Source organism: Myotis daubentonii, chromosome 9 (genome assembly GCF_963259705.1).
Source record: "Myotis daubentonii chromosome 9, mMyoDau2.1, whole genome shotgun sequence".
Classification (NCBI taxonomy): Eukaryota; Metazoa; Chordata; class Mammalia; order Chiroptera; family Vespertilionidae; genus Myotis; species Myotis daubentonii.
The window spans coordinates 39,458,307-39,473,165 of record NC_081848.1 but is presented as its reverse complement, the minus strand read 5'-3'; the positions used below and the strand labels follow the sequence as shown (position 1 = coordinate 39,473,165).

General features: G+C 38.1%; 1 protein-coding gene across 3 annotated transcripts in view; it reads left to right on the top strand.

The window, feature by feature from the left end:
- The window catches only part of ACER3 (alkaline ceramidase 3), a 94,429-nt gene that overhangs the window by 42,062 nt on the left and 37,508 nt on the right, over window positions 1-14,859 (top strand). For 2 of the 3 annotated variants that reach the window (XM_059708380.1, XM_059708379.1), the window contains exon 2: window positions 4,020-4,130. The exons of the other annotated variant lie outside the window; for it this stretch is intronic. In XM_059708380.1, coding sequence (XP_059564363.1) covers window positions 4,020-4,130 — 111 coding nt within the window. The remainder of the gene's footprint in view (window positions 1-4,019; window positions 4,131-14,859) is intronic. 3 annotated transcript variants of the gene reach the window in all.

The following is a 14,859-nucleotide window of genomic DNA, read 5'->3' as shown; positions in this document are numbered from 1 at the left end:
CCAAGAAGCAAAAAGAGAGGACCCAAATAAACAAAATCAGAAATCAAAGAAGCGAAATAACAACAGGTCCCACAGAAATACAAAGGATTGTTAAAAAGTACTATGAACAACTCTATTCCAACAAACTAGACAACCTGGAGGAAATGGACATATTTCTAGAAAAATACAACCTTCCAAAACTCAATCAGGAAGAATCTAAAAATCTCAATAGGCCAATAACTATGGAAGAAATTGAAGCAGTAATCAAAAAGCTTCCAGCAAACAAAAGCCCAGGGCCAGACGGCTTCACAGGGAAGTTTTACCAAACATTCAAGGAAGAAATAAAACCTATCCTCCTCAGACTATTCCAAAAAATTTAAGAGGAAGGAACACTTCCAAGTTCATTCTATGAAGCCAACATTACCCTAATACCAAAACCAGATAAAGACAACACAATGAAAGAGAATTACAGGCCAATATCCCTCATGAACATAGATGCCAAAATCCTCAACAAAATTCTAGCAAATCGGATCCAGCATTACATAAACAAATTGAGAGATAAAAATCACATAGTCATATCAATTGATGCAGAAAAAGCATTTGACAAAATCCAGCACCCTTTCTTGATAAAAACTCACAACAAGGTGGGAATAGACGGATCATACCTCAACATAATAAAAGCCATATAAAACAAACCCACAGCCAACATCATACTCAATGGGCAAAAACTAAAACCATTTCCCCTAAGAACAGGAACAAGACAGGGATGCCCACTCTCACCACTCCTGTTCGACATAGTACTGGAAGTACTAGCCATTGTGATCAAACAAGAAGAAGAAATAAAAGGCATCCAAATTGGAAAAGAAGAAGTAAAATGTCTTTATTCGCAAATGACATAGAAAACCCTAAAGACTCCATCAAAAAACTATTAGACTTAATAAATGAATTCGGTAATGTAGCAGGATATAAAATTAACACCAAGAAATCTATACTGTACATAAAAAACCCTAAAGACTCCATCAAAAAATTATTAGACTTAATAAATGAATTCGGCATTGTAGCAGGATACAAAATTAACGCCAAGAAATCTATGGCATTTCTATACACCAATAGAGAACTTACTGAAAGAGAGACTAAAAAAAAATCCCATTTGTCATTGCATCAAAAAAATTAAGATACCTAGGAATAAACTTAACTAAGGAGATCCTATTTTCACTTCCTTTGGATATATACCAAGAGGTGGAATTGCTTGATCAGATTGTAGTTCCATTTTTAATTTTTTAGGAACCTCCATACTGTTTTCCATAGTGACTGTACCTCTTTACATTCCCATCAACAATGCACAATGATTTCACTTTCTCTACAGACACCCTTGCCAACATTTGATGTTGGGTGCATGTATATTTACAATCGCTATATTCTCTTGATGAATTGACCCTTCGTTATTACATAATGATCTTTGCCTCTTGGCTTAAAGTCTGATAAAAAGAGTAGCTATCCTTGCTCTCTTTTGATTTTTTTTCACTTGCGTGGAATATCTTTTTTCATCACTTCACTTTGAGCCTATGTGTGTCCTTGAAGCTGAAGTGATCTCTTGGAGACTTTAACCATTTACATTTAGAGTAATTTTTTTTAATATATCTGTATTGATTTCAGAGAGGAAGGGAGAGGGAAAGAGAGATAGAAACATCAGTGATGAGAGAGAATCATTGATTGGCTGCCTCCTGCACATCCCCTACTGGGGATCAAGCCCGCAACCTAGGCATGTACCCTTGACCATAATCAAACCTGGGACTCTTCAATCCACAGGCTGAGGCTATATCCACTGAGCCAAACCAACCAGGGCTAGAGTATTTGTGAATAGCCTACTGTGGATAACTAATGCCTTTCTGGCTGTTTTGTAGTTCTCTTGTTCCTTTCTCTCCTGCTGTGTTCCTTTGTGAGTTGATGATTTTCTGTAGTGATAGGCTTTGCTTCCCTTCTCTTAATTTTTCGGGTATCTCCTATAGGTTTTTGCGTTGTGGTTGCCATGAGGCTTACATATAACAGTCTCTACCTGTTTTTATTGTGTATTCATTCACAAATTATTGTAGCTTTAGTTATTTTTAATACTTTTTTCCTTTTACCTTTATTGCTAGAGTGACTGCTATTATACACCATCATATTACAGTTCTGAATTTGGCTATATATTTACCTTTACCAGTGTGTTGTATATTTTCATGTTAGTAAGTAACATTCTTTCAGATCAGCTTGAAGATCCTTGTTTTCTATCTAAGTGTTTATAGCTATAAATTTTCGGTTGTTGTTTAATTTCCATAAGTTTGTGAAAATTTCCAGTTTGTCTTCTGTTACTTATTTCTAACTTCATTTTATTGTGGTTGGAGGAGATACTTTATATGGTATCTATCTTTTTAAGCCTCTTGAGACTTAATTTATGGCCTAATACAGGGGTCCTCAAACTACGGCCCATGGGCCACATGCAAATACAAATATTGTATTTGTTCCCGTTTTGTATTTTTACTTCAAAATAAGATATGTGCAGTGTGCATAGGAATTTGTTCATAGTTTCTTTTTAAACTATAGTCCGGCCCTCCAACGGTCTGAGGGACAGTGAACTGGCACCCTGTTTAAAAAGTTTGAGGACCCCTGGCCTAATATATGATCTACCCTGGAAAATGTTCCATGTGCACTTGAGAAGAATTTATATGCTGTTGTTGTAGGGTAGAGTGTTCTGTATATGTCCATTAACTGATATATGTCTTACATAATATCAGCTTCAATGTTGAAATTCATTTATTTGAAATTTTGAATGTATTGTGCCATTTTATTTTACCCGGAATAAATTTATAAAATAGTTTAGCTATTTATTTCCCCATTTTACTATTTATTTCTGCTGTTGGGTTTTTTTGTTGTTTTTTTGCTATTGTTTGAGTTTTGTTTTTGTAAAGATAAGAACAGCCCTGGCCAGTGTAGCTCAATGATTAAGCATTGACCTATGAACTGGGAGGTCATGTTTCGATTCCCAGTCAGGGCACATGCCCTGGCTGGTGTGACTCAATTGGGTGAGCATTGTCATGAGTTCCATTCCTGGTCATGGCATATGCCCAGGTTTCAGGTTTATTACCTGGTCGCGGTACATACGGGAAGCAGCTGTTCATCGATGTTTCTCTCCTCTCTCTCTCTCTCCCTTCCTTTCTCTCTCTAAAATCAATTAAAAAAAACATATTAAAAAACAAAAACAGAGATCAGATTAAGATTCGTTGCCTTTCATGTTTTACTAGAAACTAAAAACATTACTACAAAAATGAAATTTTAAAAAGAAGTGCAAAATGCAAATCATTATTTGTTAGTATTTGATTCAGCAGACAAAATTAACTCAACCCTGTATTTCATCTTGTCATACTATATCCATGGACCACCCTTTCCATGGCATTGGTGTAGGCTGCCTTCTCCATCCCATTTTCTGCTGTATCTTTGAGGTTTTTTCTGAGACACTTTTTTGTTTTACCTTAGAATTTACAATTTTCTTTAGTAGATGTTCAGGTTGACAATTCTTAGTTTCATTTGTCTGAAGGTATCTTTATTTTACTTGGGTTTTTCTGTTTGTTTTTTTTGTTAATCTTCACCTTTGAATATATTTTTTCTTGATCTTTTAGAGAGAGAGGGAAAGACAGAGAGAAATGTTGATGTGAGAGAACCATATCGATTGGTTGCCTCCTGCACAACATTGGTTCCCCACCAGGGCTCAGGCCGGGAAGGAGACTGCAGTCAAGGTATGTGCCCTTGACTGGAATTGAACCTGTGACCCTTTGGTCCATAGGTCGACGCTCAATCCACTGAGCCAAACCAGCCAGGGCCTACTTGGGTTCTTATAAGAAATTTTTGTTGAGTAGAAAATTTTCTTTTAGCACCTTCTAAATATCATTCCACCATCTTTCTGAGAAGGTATCTCTTTACTGTTTATTAATGGCCAAGTGAATATATCTTTATTTAAGTAGTATTGGTTAATTTAATTATCTTCTCGTGCTTTTCTTCTATAGGGAATACAGTGAGTAACCTGATTATGATTATACCTCCAATTTTTGGTGCAATTCAGAGTGTTAGAGATGGACTGGAAAAGCGGTACATTGCTGCTTATTTAGCACTTACAGGTATGTATAACACTTAATCTAATAATACACAGTGTTCAGGCTGTTTTTCTCATTCATTCCTAATATTGGTTCTCAATTTTGTGTTATTAAATTGTTGTTATGAATTAAAACTCCATAAATCTTGCCAGTGAATTGAATGCATTTTTTTTAAATCATAAAATATTTCAAGCATACAGAAGAATAGGGAAAATATAACAAATATATCCATGTCTCTTATTATGGAGCTTTGTCAGATCTTAGCACTTTGCAATATTTGTTTCAGATTTTACTTTTTCTTTTTAAAAGAAATAAACTACAAACTATAGATAAAATTGAAGCTTTCTTTGTTTTCCTACCTGATTTTATTCCCCTCATTCTCCCAGCTCACCTACCAGAGTTAACCACTATACTAATTTGATTATCATTTTTCCATGCTTTTGTATTTATACTACACTTATGTGTATTGTTAAAAGTATATACTAGTATAGTACTAGGGGTCGAGTGCATGAAATCATGCACACTGAAAGGAACTGTGGTCTGTGAGGCTGCGGTGGGCACAGAGGCGGGTCTTGGCCCATCTCCATGCCCCCGCCCAGCCCCTCCTACCGCAGCCCCCAGTCCCCTGTCTGCCGGCAGCCCTGCTCCCACTGCTCCCACGTGCTGATGGCACTGGCCCTGCTCGCACCCGCTGATGGCACTGGCCCTGCTCGCACCCACTGATGGCATGGAGCGATTGGGGCTGGTGCCAGTAGTGGGTGCGAGCAAGGCCAGTGCCATCAGCGGTGCAAGCGGCAGCTGCTGCCCTGATTGCCCCTCAGGAGCAGGGGGAGGTGGAGAAGCCTCAGGGAAGATCGGGGCCAGCAGCTGCCACTTGCACCCACTGATGGCACCGAGCAAGGGGACTTGCGTCGGGCGCTGGCAGCGGGTGTGAGTGGGGCCGGTGCGGGCACCAAGTGCAAGCACCGGGTGGGACCACGGCACAAGGGAGCAAAGAATTTTTAGTAACAACCAGAAGCTCGCCCTGATGACAGCGACCGGCACCCCACCTTGGTCTGGCAACCCCTTCTCACCTGCTCCACCATCCTGCCATGGCCAATGCCCGCCACATTCCGTGCGCACCCCCTGGTGGTCAGCGCATGTCATAATGACTGTATGTTCAGTTGTTCTGCTGTTTGGTCTGTATATTAGGATTTTATATATATATAGATGGTTTGCATATTTTTAGACTTTTTGTAAAGGACACTGTATTGTATGTATCTAACCATTTGCAACACTCACATTCCTCTGCTTTCTGTGAGGTAGGGACTGTGTCTTAGTTGTATCCCTATTATTTGGCAATTTAGTGGTCCTCAATAAATGTTGCATAGATGCATGAATGAACTTTACTAGAACTCAAGATGGGAAAATCACTGTCATGTTATTGCGTTATCATCATAAAGACAAAAATAGCAAAGAACGTGGATTCTATTCTAGTTTGTTTCTTTTATATAACTTTCTAAGCTAAAAACAATTTTGTTTTGTTTTAGCACAAGATAGATATTATTTATATATGAGCATAAATACTTCTAATTACCACAAAACTGTAAGCTATAGTGTATCATGCCATATTCTACCATAACTAGATTAGTTAGAGAGATTTTGATTTCTGAATCTGTTTGTCTATCATGATGTTTTAAGAAAGTTACTTGATTTTTCTTCAAAAGGAAGACTTGTCCACAAACTTAGCACTTTGCATTATTTCCTGGGGTGTGTTAAGAATGTTTATAAAATACAATAATTATAATCAGTAATAACAATAGGAATAAAAAGATCTGAGGGATTTCCAGGTTGCTTTAGAATAATGGTGGCCTCTTATGTTAGAATTTGTCCACTCATTTCCCCAGAAACTAAACAGGTTAAGAAATAATGTAAATTTTTATTTTTATTTTATTTTATTTTTTTAAAATATATTGTATTGATTTTTTACAGAGAGGAAGGGAGAGAGATAGAGAGCTAGAAACATCGATGAGAGAGACATCAATCAGCTGCCTCCTGCACATCTCCCACTGGGGATGTGCCCGCAACCCAGGTACATGCCCCTAACCGGAATCGAACCTGGGACCTTTCAGTCCGCAAGCCGACGCTCTATCCACTGAGCCAAACCGGTTTCGGCAAATTTTTAAAAAATAATGTAAATAAAGCCATACTCAACCCACACTTCCAGCCTTAGGAGAAAAAGAATACTGTGAACTTCAACTTGTTTTTTAATACTAAATAAACACCACATTCCAACAGAACTATATCTGATGTTTTAGACTTGGGGAGGTTTGAAAAACTATATGGAAAAGAGGGAGAGAAGTTGGGAGCCTAAATCTGTCAAAAACACCAATAGAAAGAGAAAGCTTCACAATACTAGTAAATACAAAATTTCTGAAAGCAATTTTGTATTTACCAAAATACCATAGATCACAGTACTGGCTAATGGTAAAGGACTCGAAAGTATGTGAATCCTATGGTGGCAGTTTAGGAAAGGTATCATGGTGCGTTATCTATTTACAAGCAAATCTATGATGAAAAAAAGAAACAAACCAAGCAAACGACCATGGACCTATTTCCTCAAGAAGCACCTCAGGCAGGTCCTTTAGTAGGTATTCCAGAAAGCATTCTTATCACAGGACATGACAGCTCCATGCATTTTATTGCCCTGAAGACCTTCCCATGGGACAAGATGTGGAGATGGAGGTCGAAGACAGAGTTATTGATAACACTGATACTGCATAGGTCTAGACCAGTGGTTCTCAACCTTCCTAGTGGCGTGACTCTTTAATATAGTTCCTCATGTTCTGGTGACCCCCAACCATAAAATTATTTTCATTGCTACTTCATAACTTTAATTTTGCTACTGTTATGAATCGTAATGCAAATATCTGATATGCAGGATGTATTTAGGCGACCCCTGTGAAAGGGTCATTTGACCCCCAAAGGGGTCGCGACCCACAGGTTGAGAACCGCTGGTCTAGGCTAATGTGTATATTTGTGTCTTAGTTTTGAACAAAAAGTTTAAAAAGTAAAAATAAAAAGTTTTTTAAATAGAAAAAGCTTATAGAATAAAGATGTAAAGAAAGAAAATATACAGCTGTGCTTTAAGCTAAACGTTACTACAAAAGAGTTGAAATTTTAAAAATATTAAAAAGTTTATAAAGTAAAAAAGGTGTAGGAAGCCCAGGTTAATTTATATTGAAGAAATAAAGACATACTGTATTTTATTGTATCTTTTCTAGTTTATTGTATCCTTTGTTTAGTTACACAGATACTTACCATTGTGTTAAAATTGGCTACAGTATTCAGTACAGTAGCTGCTGTGTAAGTTTGTAGCCTAGGAGCAGTAAGCTGTACCATCTAGCCCAGGTGTGCAGTAGGCTGTACCACCTAGGTTTGTGTAAAGGCATTCTATGGTATTCGTGCAAAGACAAAATTGCCTAATGACACATTTCTCAGAACATATCCCCATCATTAAGTGGCACATGACTGAAATCATTGTGATTTAAGCCAGTAATTTAAAACCACATTATATAAAGTAGAAGCAAGCCCAAAGAAACCTTTTCCATGAGATTTAATTTTTCTCTTTACTTTCAAAATCACAAATTGTGATTTATCTTATTCCTTTAAAATAGAAATATGTTCACTTATTCTTTACAAGTGAAGAAACATAGTGTGTGAAAACAAAAATGACAAAGTTCTTGTCCCCAGAGAGCTTATGTTACATTGAAGACAAATGAACTTCAAATAAACAATAAAACATATTGGTAGTTGTATAAATGTATGTGTTGTGCAATTAAATGAGTAGATATTGGCAATAAGAAAAATAAAGTGAGTTATAAAATAGTAAAAAAAACCACATAGAGCAAGAAAAAGTCTATTAAAGATTTTTATTGTTCGGCTGTTGTGGCTTAGTGGTTGAGCATCAATCCATGCACCATGAGGTCACGAGTTCGATTCCCAGTCATTCCCAGTCAGGGCACACGTCCAAGTTGTGGGCTCAATCCCCAGTGAGGGGCATACAGGAGGCAGCCAATCAATGTTGATGTTTCTCTCTCATCAATGTTTTCTATCTCTCCCTCTCCCTTTCTCTTTAAAATCCATTAAAAAACTTTTTAAAAATCTTTATTATCTCTTTCTAAGTCCAATGCTGAAATAGAAAGTTACTGAAGTAGAAATGTCAGAGACAGAAAGTCATTCCCCCAAAGTCATTTGCTTGGACATGCCTTAAGTTTAGTGTGATCATACCTATAGTCTGTCACTGCCAGACTAAAAGTCACCTGAAATGATCTTAAGAACATTATGCCTCTTGTCAAGGGGAAAATGAGTATACTTCAAATAAGCTAACCTACTTTCAAAATCTAATGATTCCATTCTCCATGTATATGAATTTTTTCATAGTTTGAGTTAGGAACTAGAAAATAAAATTTGTTGAAACCTATTGTATACCAGGTACATGCTAGGTAATCCTCAAGCAACCTTTCATGATAAACATTGTTAAACGTATTTTACAGCTGAGGTAACTGAGTCTCAGAGAGATTTAAGCAACTTGCTCAAGTTGATAAGTAATAAGTGATAGATTATTTAAGGTCTCATTCTAAAACCTTTGTACACTCTCCACAGTGTGGTTAGTCAAGTGGGTCAAAATAAATGTGTATCAGAACATATCTTTGTTTTATTGTAACCTTGAAAACTTTGACTGATAGCATGCCAAAATATTTGAATCAATAGGTTCCAGCTCAGTGAAATTCTATTATATGCTTGAGAGACTCTTACAACTGCAATCAAGTGCTATGAATATGAATATTTAATTAGAAGATACAAATGGGACATTGACCTCTCTGTTCCAATTCCATTATTATTTTGACTGCCTCAGTTTTCACTTCAGCCATGGCCACCTGCTCCTGTTACTTGTTTTTTGGAAAGTGCTGGACAATTCCTACAAATGTGAATTTTATTTTAACTTTGGTGCCTCCATATTTTTAAGGGAAACATCATGGTGAAATGTTAGCTAACAGTCACCCTTATATTAATGAAACGTTTTATTCTCCATGTGACTGAATCAATCAGTTTGCATGTAAGAGGAAGAAGAGAAAAATACTTAGATTCTTTTTTTAAGTATCTCTAGAATTTCTAATTTGTGTGATTTAAGGATCAATGAATGTTGTTTTGCTTTCACATATTTTACATTTGTTCCTTTGGCTTAAATAACTCAACTTCCCCATTTCTGAATTTTTTAAATTTGTGCCAATTTGGATAACATTTCAGAAAATATGCACCTGTGGATAAATTGTAGCCTGTCAGTGGTGAAAATTGGTTTTTACCAATATTCTCCAGCCAGGTATGCCTCTTTCAATTCAACCATTTTTTAAATGAAATAACCTATTTGGAAATCTATATTTCTTGGCAGGTTAGTCCCAATCTGGATTCTCTGCCATATCAGCCTCATCTTCAACAGCTCTCCCACATGTACATTACACTTTAGCTATGTCAAACTATTTGCCATTTTTAGTGTCATACATATGTTTACATCTCTGCCTTTAGCCTCTTTTGTCTAGTAAGTTCACCATGTCTCATTCAGGACTCAGTTTAAGTGTTATTTCCTCTAGTAAGCCTTCCTTTAAACCTTCAACTCCCTGATAGAATGAGATGACCCTTTTCTGTATTCCCAGTCAATACGTATACAGGCAGTCCTCGGGTTACACCGGACTCAACGTACATCGTTTTGTGGTTACGTCGCCATCTCCCATTTACAGTATTTATTAAAAAGAGAGTTCTGTCATTTTGACGTATGTACATATGTGCTTTATGTTTTTTAGTATTTACCACAAGTAAAGGTCAGGAATTGTTATCTTTCTTTTAAATTTTTTTTACTGTTTCACTTCATTACTGCTGTGTATGTGCTCCATGTGAGTGACGTAGGTGCTTATGTAGGTGGGTTCTGACTTACAGCAAAAATCGCGTTCCGTCGCGCCATAGGAACGGATCTCTGATGTAACCCGAGGACCTACTGTATCTCTATTGCTGCACATATTCTAATTATTTGTTTACTTTCTGACTTTCCCCTAATGTTCTTTAGCAGTTAAGGGGGAAAGTGGCAGAATATGAGGTTGAAGAGATTTAGGAAGGGGCCAGATCATACAGGGCCTTACTATGGGCCCTGTATGTATACAATTTATAAATAAATTATATGTATACAATTTATAAATTTATATACATTTATGGAGTTGTTTAAACAATTTTTTGCTATCAAAGTTGGGAGACTACTCCTATAGACATTACTCTCCTTGTAACCAGAGTGATATAATTTAAAATGCAAAATTCATTATGTGTCCTTCAGTATCCATGGGGGTTTGGTTCCAGGACCCCCGCAGATACCAAAATCTGAGGATACTTAAGCCTCTAATATAAAATGGCATTAATATTTGCATGTAACCTACGCACATCCTCCTGTATACTTTTTCCCCCCAATTACAGTTTACCTTTAACATTTTGTATTGATTTCAGGTGTACAGCACAGTGGCCAATCACATACCTCACAAAATGTTCCCCCCTATACCTTCAGCACCCATCACAAGAGTGATGGCAACACTGTTGACTATACTCCCCATACTGTACCCCACATCTCTGTGACTATTTTGTAACTACCAATTTGTATTTCTTAATTCCTTCACCTCTTTCACCCAGTGCCCCAAACCCTCTGCCCTTTGGCATCTACCAGTCCACGCTCTGTGTCTCTGAGCTCATTTCAATTTTGTTTGTTCACTTATTTTGTTCTTTAGATACCATATATAAGTGAAATCATATGGTATTTGTCTTTGACTGACTTATTTCATTGAACATAATGCCCTATAGGTCCATCCATGCTGTCACAAATGGTAAAATTTTCATTTTTTATGGCCAAGTAATATTCCATTTTATATACTGTATGTACCACAGCTTTTTTATCCACTCATCTATTGATGGATACTTAGGTTGATTCCATATCTTGGCTATGTATCTATATTATAAAAACCCAGTGGCCCTAACACCGTAATGACCAAAGACCTGTGCATGTGGGCAGGGCTGCAAGCACAGCGAGGCCATGCGGGTGGGCAGGGCCACACGATTTCGCGTGCTGGACTTCTAGTTGTAAATAATGCTGCAGTGGCCCTAACCGGTTTGGCTCAGTGGGTAGAGCGTTGTCCTTCAGACTGAAGGGTCCCAGGTTCGATTCCGGTCAAGGGCATGTACCTTGGTTGCGGGCACATCCTCAGTAGGGAGGTGTGCAGGAGGCAGCTGATTGATGTTTCTCTCTCATCGATGTTTCTAACTCTCTATCCCTCTCCCCTCCTCTCTGTAAAAAATCAATAAAATATATTTTAAAAAAATAATAATGCTGCAATGAACATAGGGGTAATTCTTTTGAATTAGTGTTTCATGTTTCTTTGGATGAATACCAAGAAGTGGAATCGCTGGGTCATAACGCAGTTTCATTTTTAATTTTTTGAGGAACCTTCATACTATTTTTTCCATATGGCTGAACCAATTTGTATTACCACCAACAGTGCATGAGGGTTCCTTTTCTCTACATCCTCACCAACACTTGTCATTTGTGGATTGATTGATAATAGCCATTCTGATAGGTATAAGATGGTGTCTCATTGTGGTTTTAATTTGTGTTTCTCTGACAATTAGTGACTTTGAGCATCTTTTCATATGTTTATTGGCCATCTGCATGCCTCTTTGGGGAAGTGTCTATTCAGGTCCTCTGTCCATTTTTTAATTGGATTTCTTGTTTGGTATTGAGTAGTATGAGTTCTTTATAAATTTTAGATATTAACCCCTTATCAGATGTATCATTGGTGAATATCTTCTTCCTTTCAATAAGTTGTCTTTTCATTTTGTTGATGGTTGCCTTTGCCGTGCAAAATCTGTTTTTAAATCTTCACCTGAGGATATGTTTTTTACTGATTCTAGAGAGAGAGAAATAGCATCGATGTGAGAGAAAAATATCAATCAGTTGTCTTCCATATCCACCCGATGGGAGATTGAACCCACAGCCTGAGTATGTGCCTTGACCAGGAATTCAACCAGTGACTCATCGGTGCTCAGGAAGACACTCTAACCAACTGAGCTACACCAGCCAGGACTGTGCAAAACTTTTTAGTTTGATGTAGTCCCATTTGTTTATTTTTTCTTTTATTTCCCTTACCCAAGGAGTTATAGCAGAAATATATTGCTAAAAATAATGTTAGATATTTTACTGCCTATGTTTTCTTCTAGGAATTTTATGGTTTTGAGTATTACATTTAAGTCTTTAACCCATTTTGAAGTTTATTTTTGCATATGGCGTAAGAAGGTGATCTAGTTTCGTTTTCTTGCATGTATCTGTCCAATTTTCTGGGCACTAATTATTGAATAGAGTGTCTTTAGTCTTCCTTTATACTTACTTTTTAAAAAAATGTTTTTATTAATTTTTAGAGAGAGAGGGAGAGAGAGAAACATCGATTGGCTGCCTCCTGCACACACCCTACTGGGAATCAAGCCTGCAACTGGGGAATGTGCCCTGATGGGGAATCAAACCGGAGACCTCTTAGTTCATGGGTCGATGCTCAACCACTGAGCCATACTAGCCAGGCTCCTCCTGTATACTTTAAATCATCTCTAAATTATAGACAGACCTCAAAGATACTGTGGGTTTGGTTCCAGACCACCGCAATAAAGCAAGTATCATAGTAAAGCAAGTCACATGAATTTTTTGGTTTCTCAGTGTATTATATAAAAGTTATGTTTATACTGCACTGTATGTATTAAGTGTGCAATAGCATTATGTCTAAGAAAAAACAATGTACATTAATTTAAAAATACTTAATTGCTAAAATAAATGCTAACCATCATCTGAACCTTCAGTGAGCTGTAATCTTTGCTGGTAGAGGGTGTTAACCTTCAATTTGTAAAAAGAAAAGGCAGTGTCTGTGGAGGGCAATAAAGTGAAATACAAGGTCTATCTGTACCTGAATATTCACAACAGCATTATTCATAATAGCCAAAATGTGGGAAAGTCCTAAATGCCTATCTTAAGCAGCTCAGGCTATCATAACAAAATACCATAGACTAGGTGGCTTAAATAACAGACATTTATTTCTCACAGTTCTGGAGGCTGGAAAGTCCAAGATTAAGGTGCTGGTCTGTTCAGTTCCTGTTAAGATCCCTCTTCTTAGCTTGAAGATGAACACCTTCTCCCTGTATCTCCACATGGCCTATATATTTTTTTAACATGGCCTATTTTTGTTGCATCCAGGTGGAACGAGAGCAAGGTCCTGTCTCTTCCTCTTCTTATAAGGATATTAATTCTATCATGCGGACCCACCCTCATGACCTCATCTAAACCTACTTACCTCCCAAAGGATTCAGCCCCAAACACTATCATGTTGGGGGTTAGGGCTTCAACAAATGAATTTGGGGGAACACAAGCATGCAGTTTATAACAATGTCAATAAACTGACGAATGGATAAATACAATGTACTATGTCTATACAATGGACTACTATCTATATATATATGAAAGCCTAAGTGACCAAATGACCAAACCACCGGTCGACTGGTCGCTATGACATGCACTGACTGCCGGGGTCCAACCCCAGCGGGTCCAGGGGTCCCCATAGGTGTGGACGGAGTCGGCGAAGAAGAAATGATACGGAGACAGCGTTCCGTTGATCAGCAGCCTAGCCAGGATCTCTAGCCCGGATCTCCAGAGAGGTTCTGCTTCGGATCTCCAGCGAGGTTCTGTAGCCATGTTCCCTCGCTAGGTTCTCCAGCCAGGTTCTGTCCAGGCTCTCCAGTTAGGTTCAGTGTCCAGGTTCCAGTCAGGTTCTCCTGCCAATCTCTGTAGTCAGGTTCAGTCCAGGATCCCTTGCCATGTTCTCCCGCTAGGCTCTGTCTCTAGGCTCTGAGGCCAGTCCCTCTCCAGGATCCTCCGGCATGCTCTCTCCAGCGAAGTTCTTCTGTCTCTAGTTCTGTGTTCTAAATTCTGTCTGTTGTTGTCTTGTTGCATCTGTATTTATACTAGTTGATTCTAATCCTGTCAATTTCTATTACAAAGGTTAGGGCGTTTCTTATCTCCATTCCAGGGAGAAAAGATTATGTAGTTTAAGCATGATTGTTCGTAGTTAAAGGGATTAATTACCCGCCTGGCACTTAGTTGAGGGGTTTTATTCCCTCCCTAACTTCAGGGGAAAATCCCTACCTGGGGATTCAACCTTTCTCGGAGAGGTGACCTTGGTTAAAACACAGCGCCAAGAAGGTGAGCAAGCATATTAAGAACCGTATGCCATATATGCCAGGTCCCTTGAAACAGCAAGGATGGACCGGCTCCCGGCAAATTCCCCCTTTTTTATTTTTTAAAAGCAGGCATTTAAAAAGAAAAACCTCAAATGCTCTCTTGTATCCATTTTAAGAGTAGGATTGGCACTTTCTGCTATTACCTGAGTCCTGATCTATCACCCCAGGGAGAGCTTGCCAATCCTGCACTTTCCCGGGGTGGAAAGGCTGCAGTGGGGTTAAGGATAAGGCTCCTTGGGCCTACCTTCTCCCATGCCTCTACATTTACCTTTCCGGCACCTTTCCTTCCTCAGAAAAGCATGGACGTATTTCTTGTATAAAATGTTCTGTCTGACTGGGAGTAACCTTAATTCCTCTGCTAACAAGCATATATGTTAAAAGATCAATACGGAGTCTTTTTTCTTTAGAC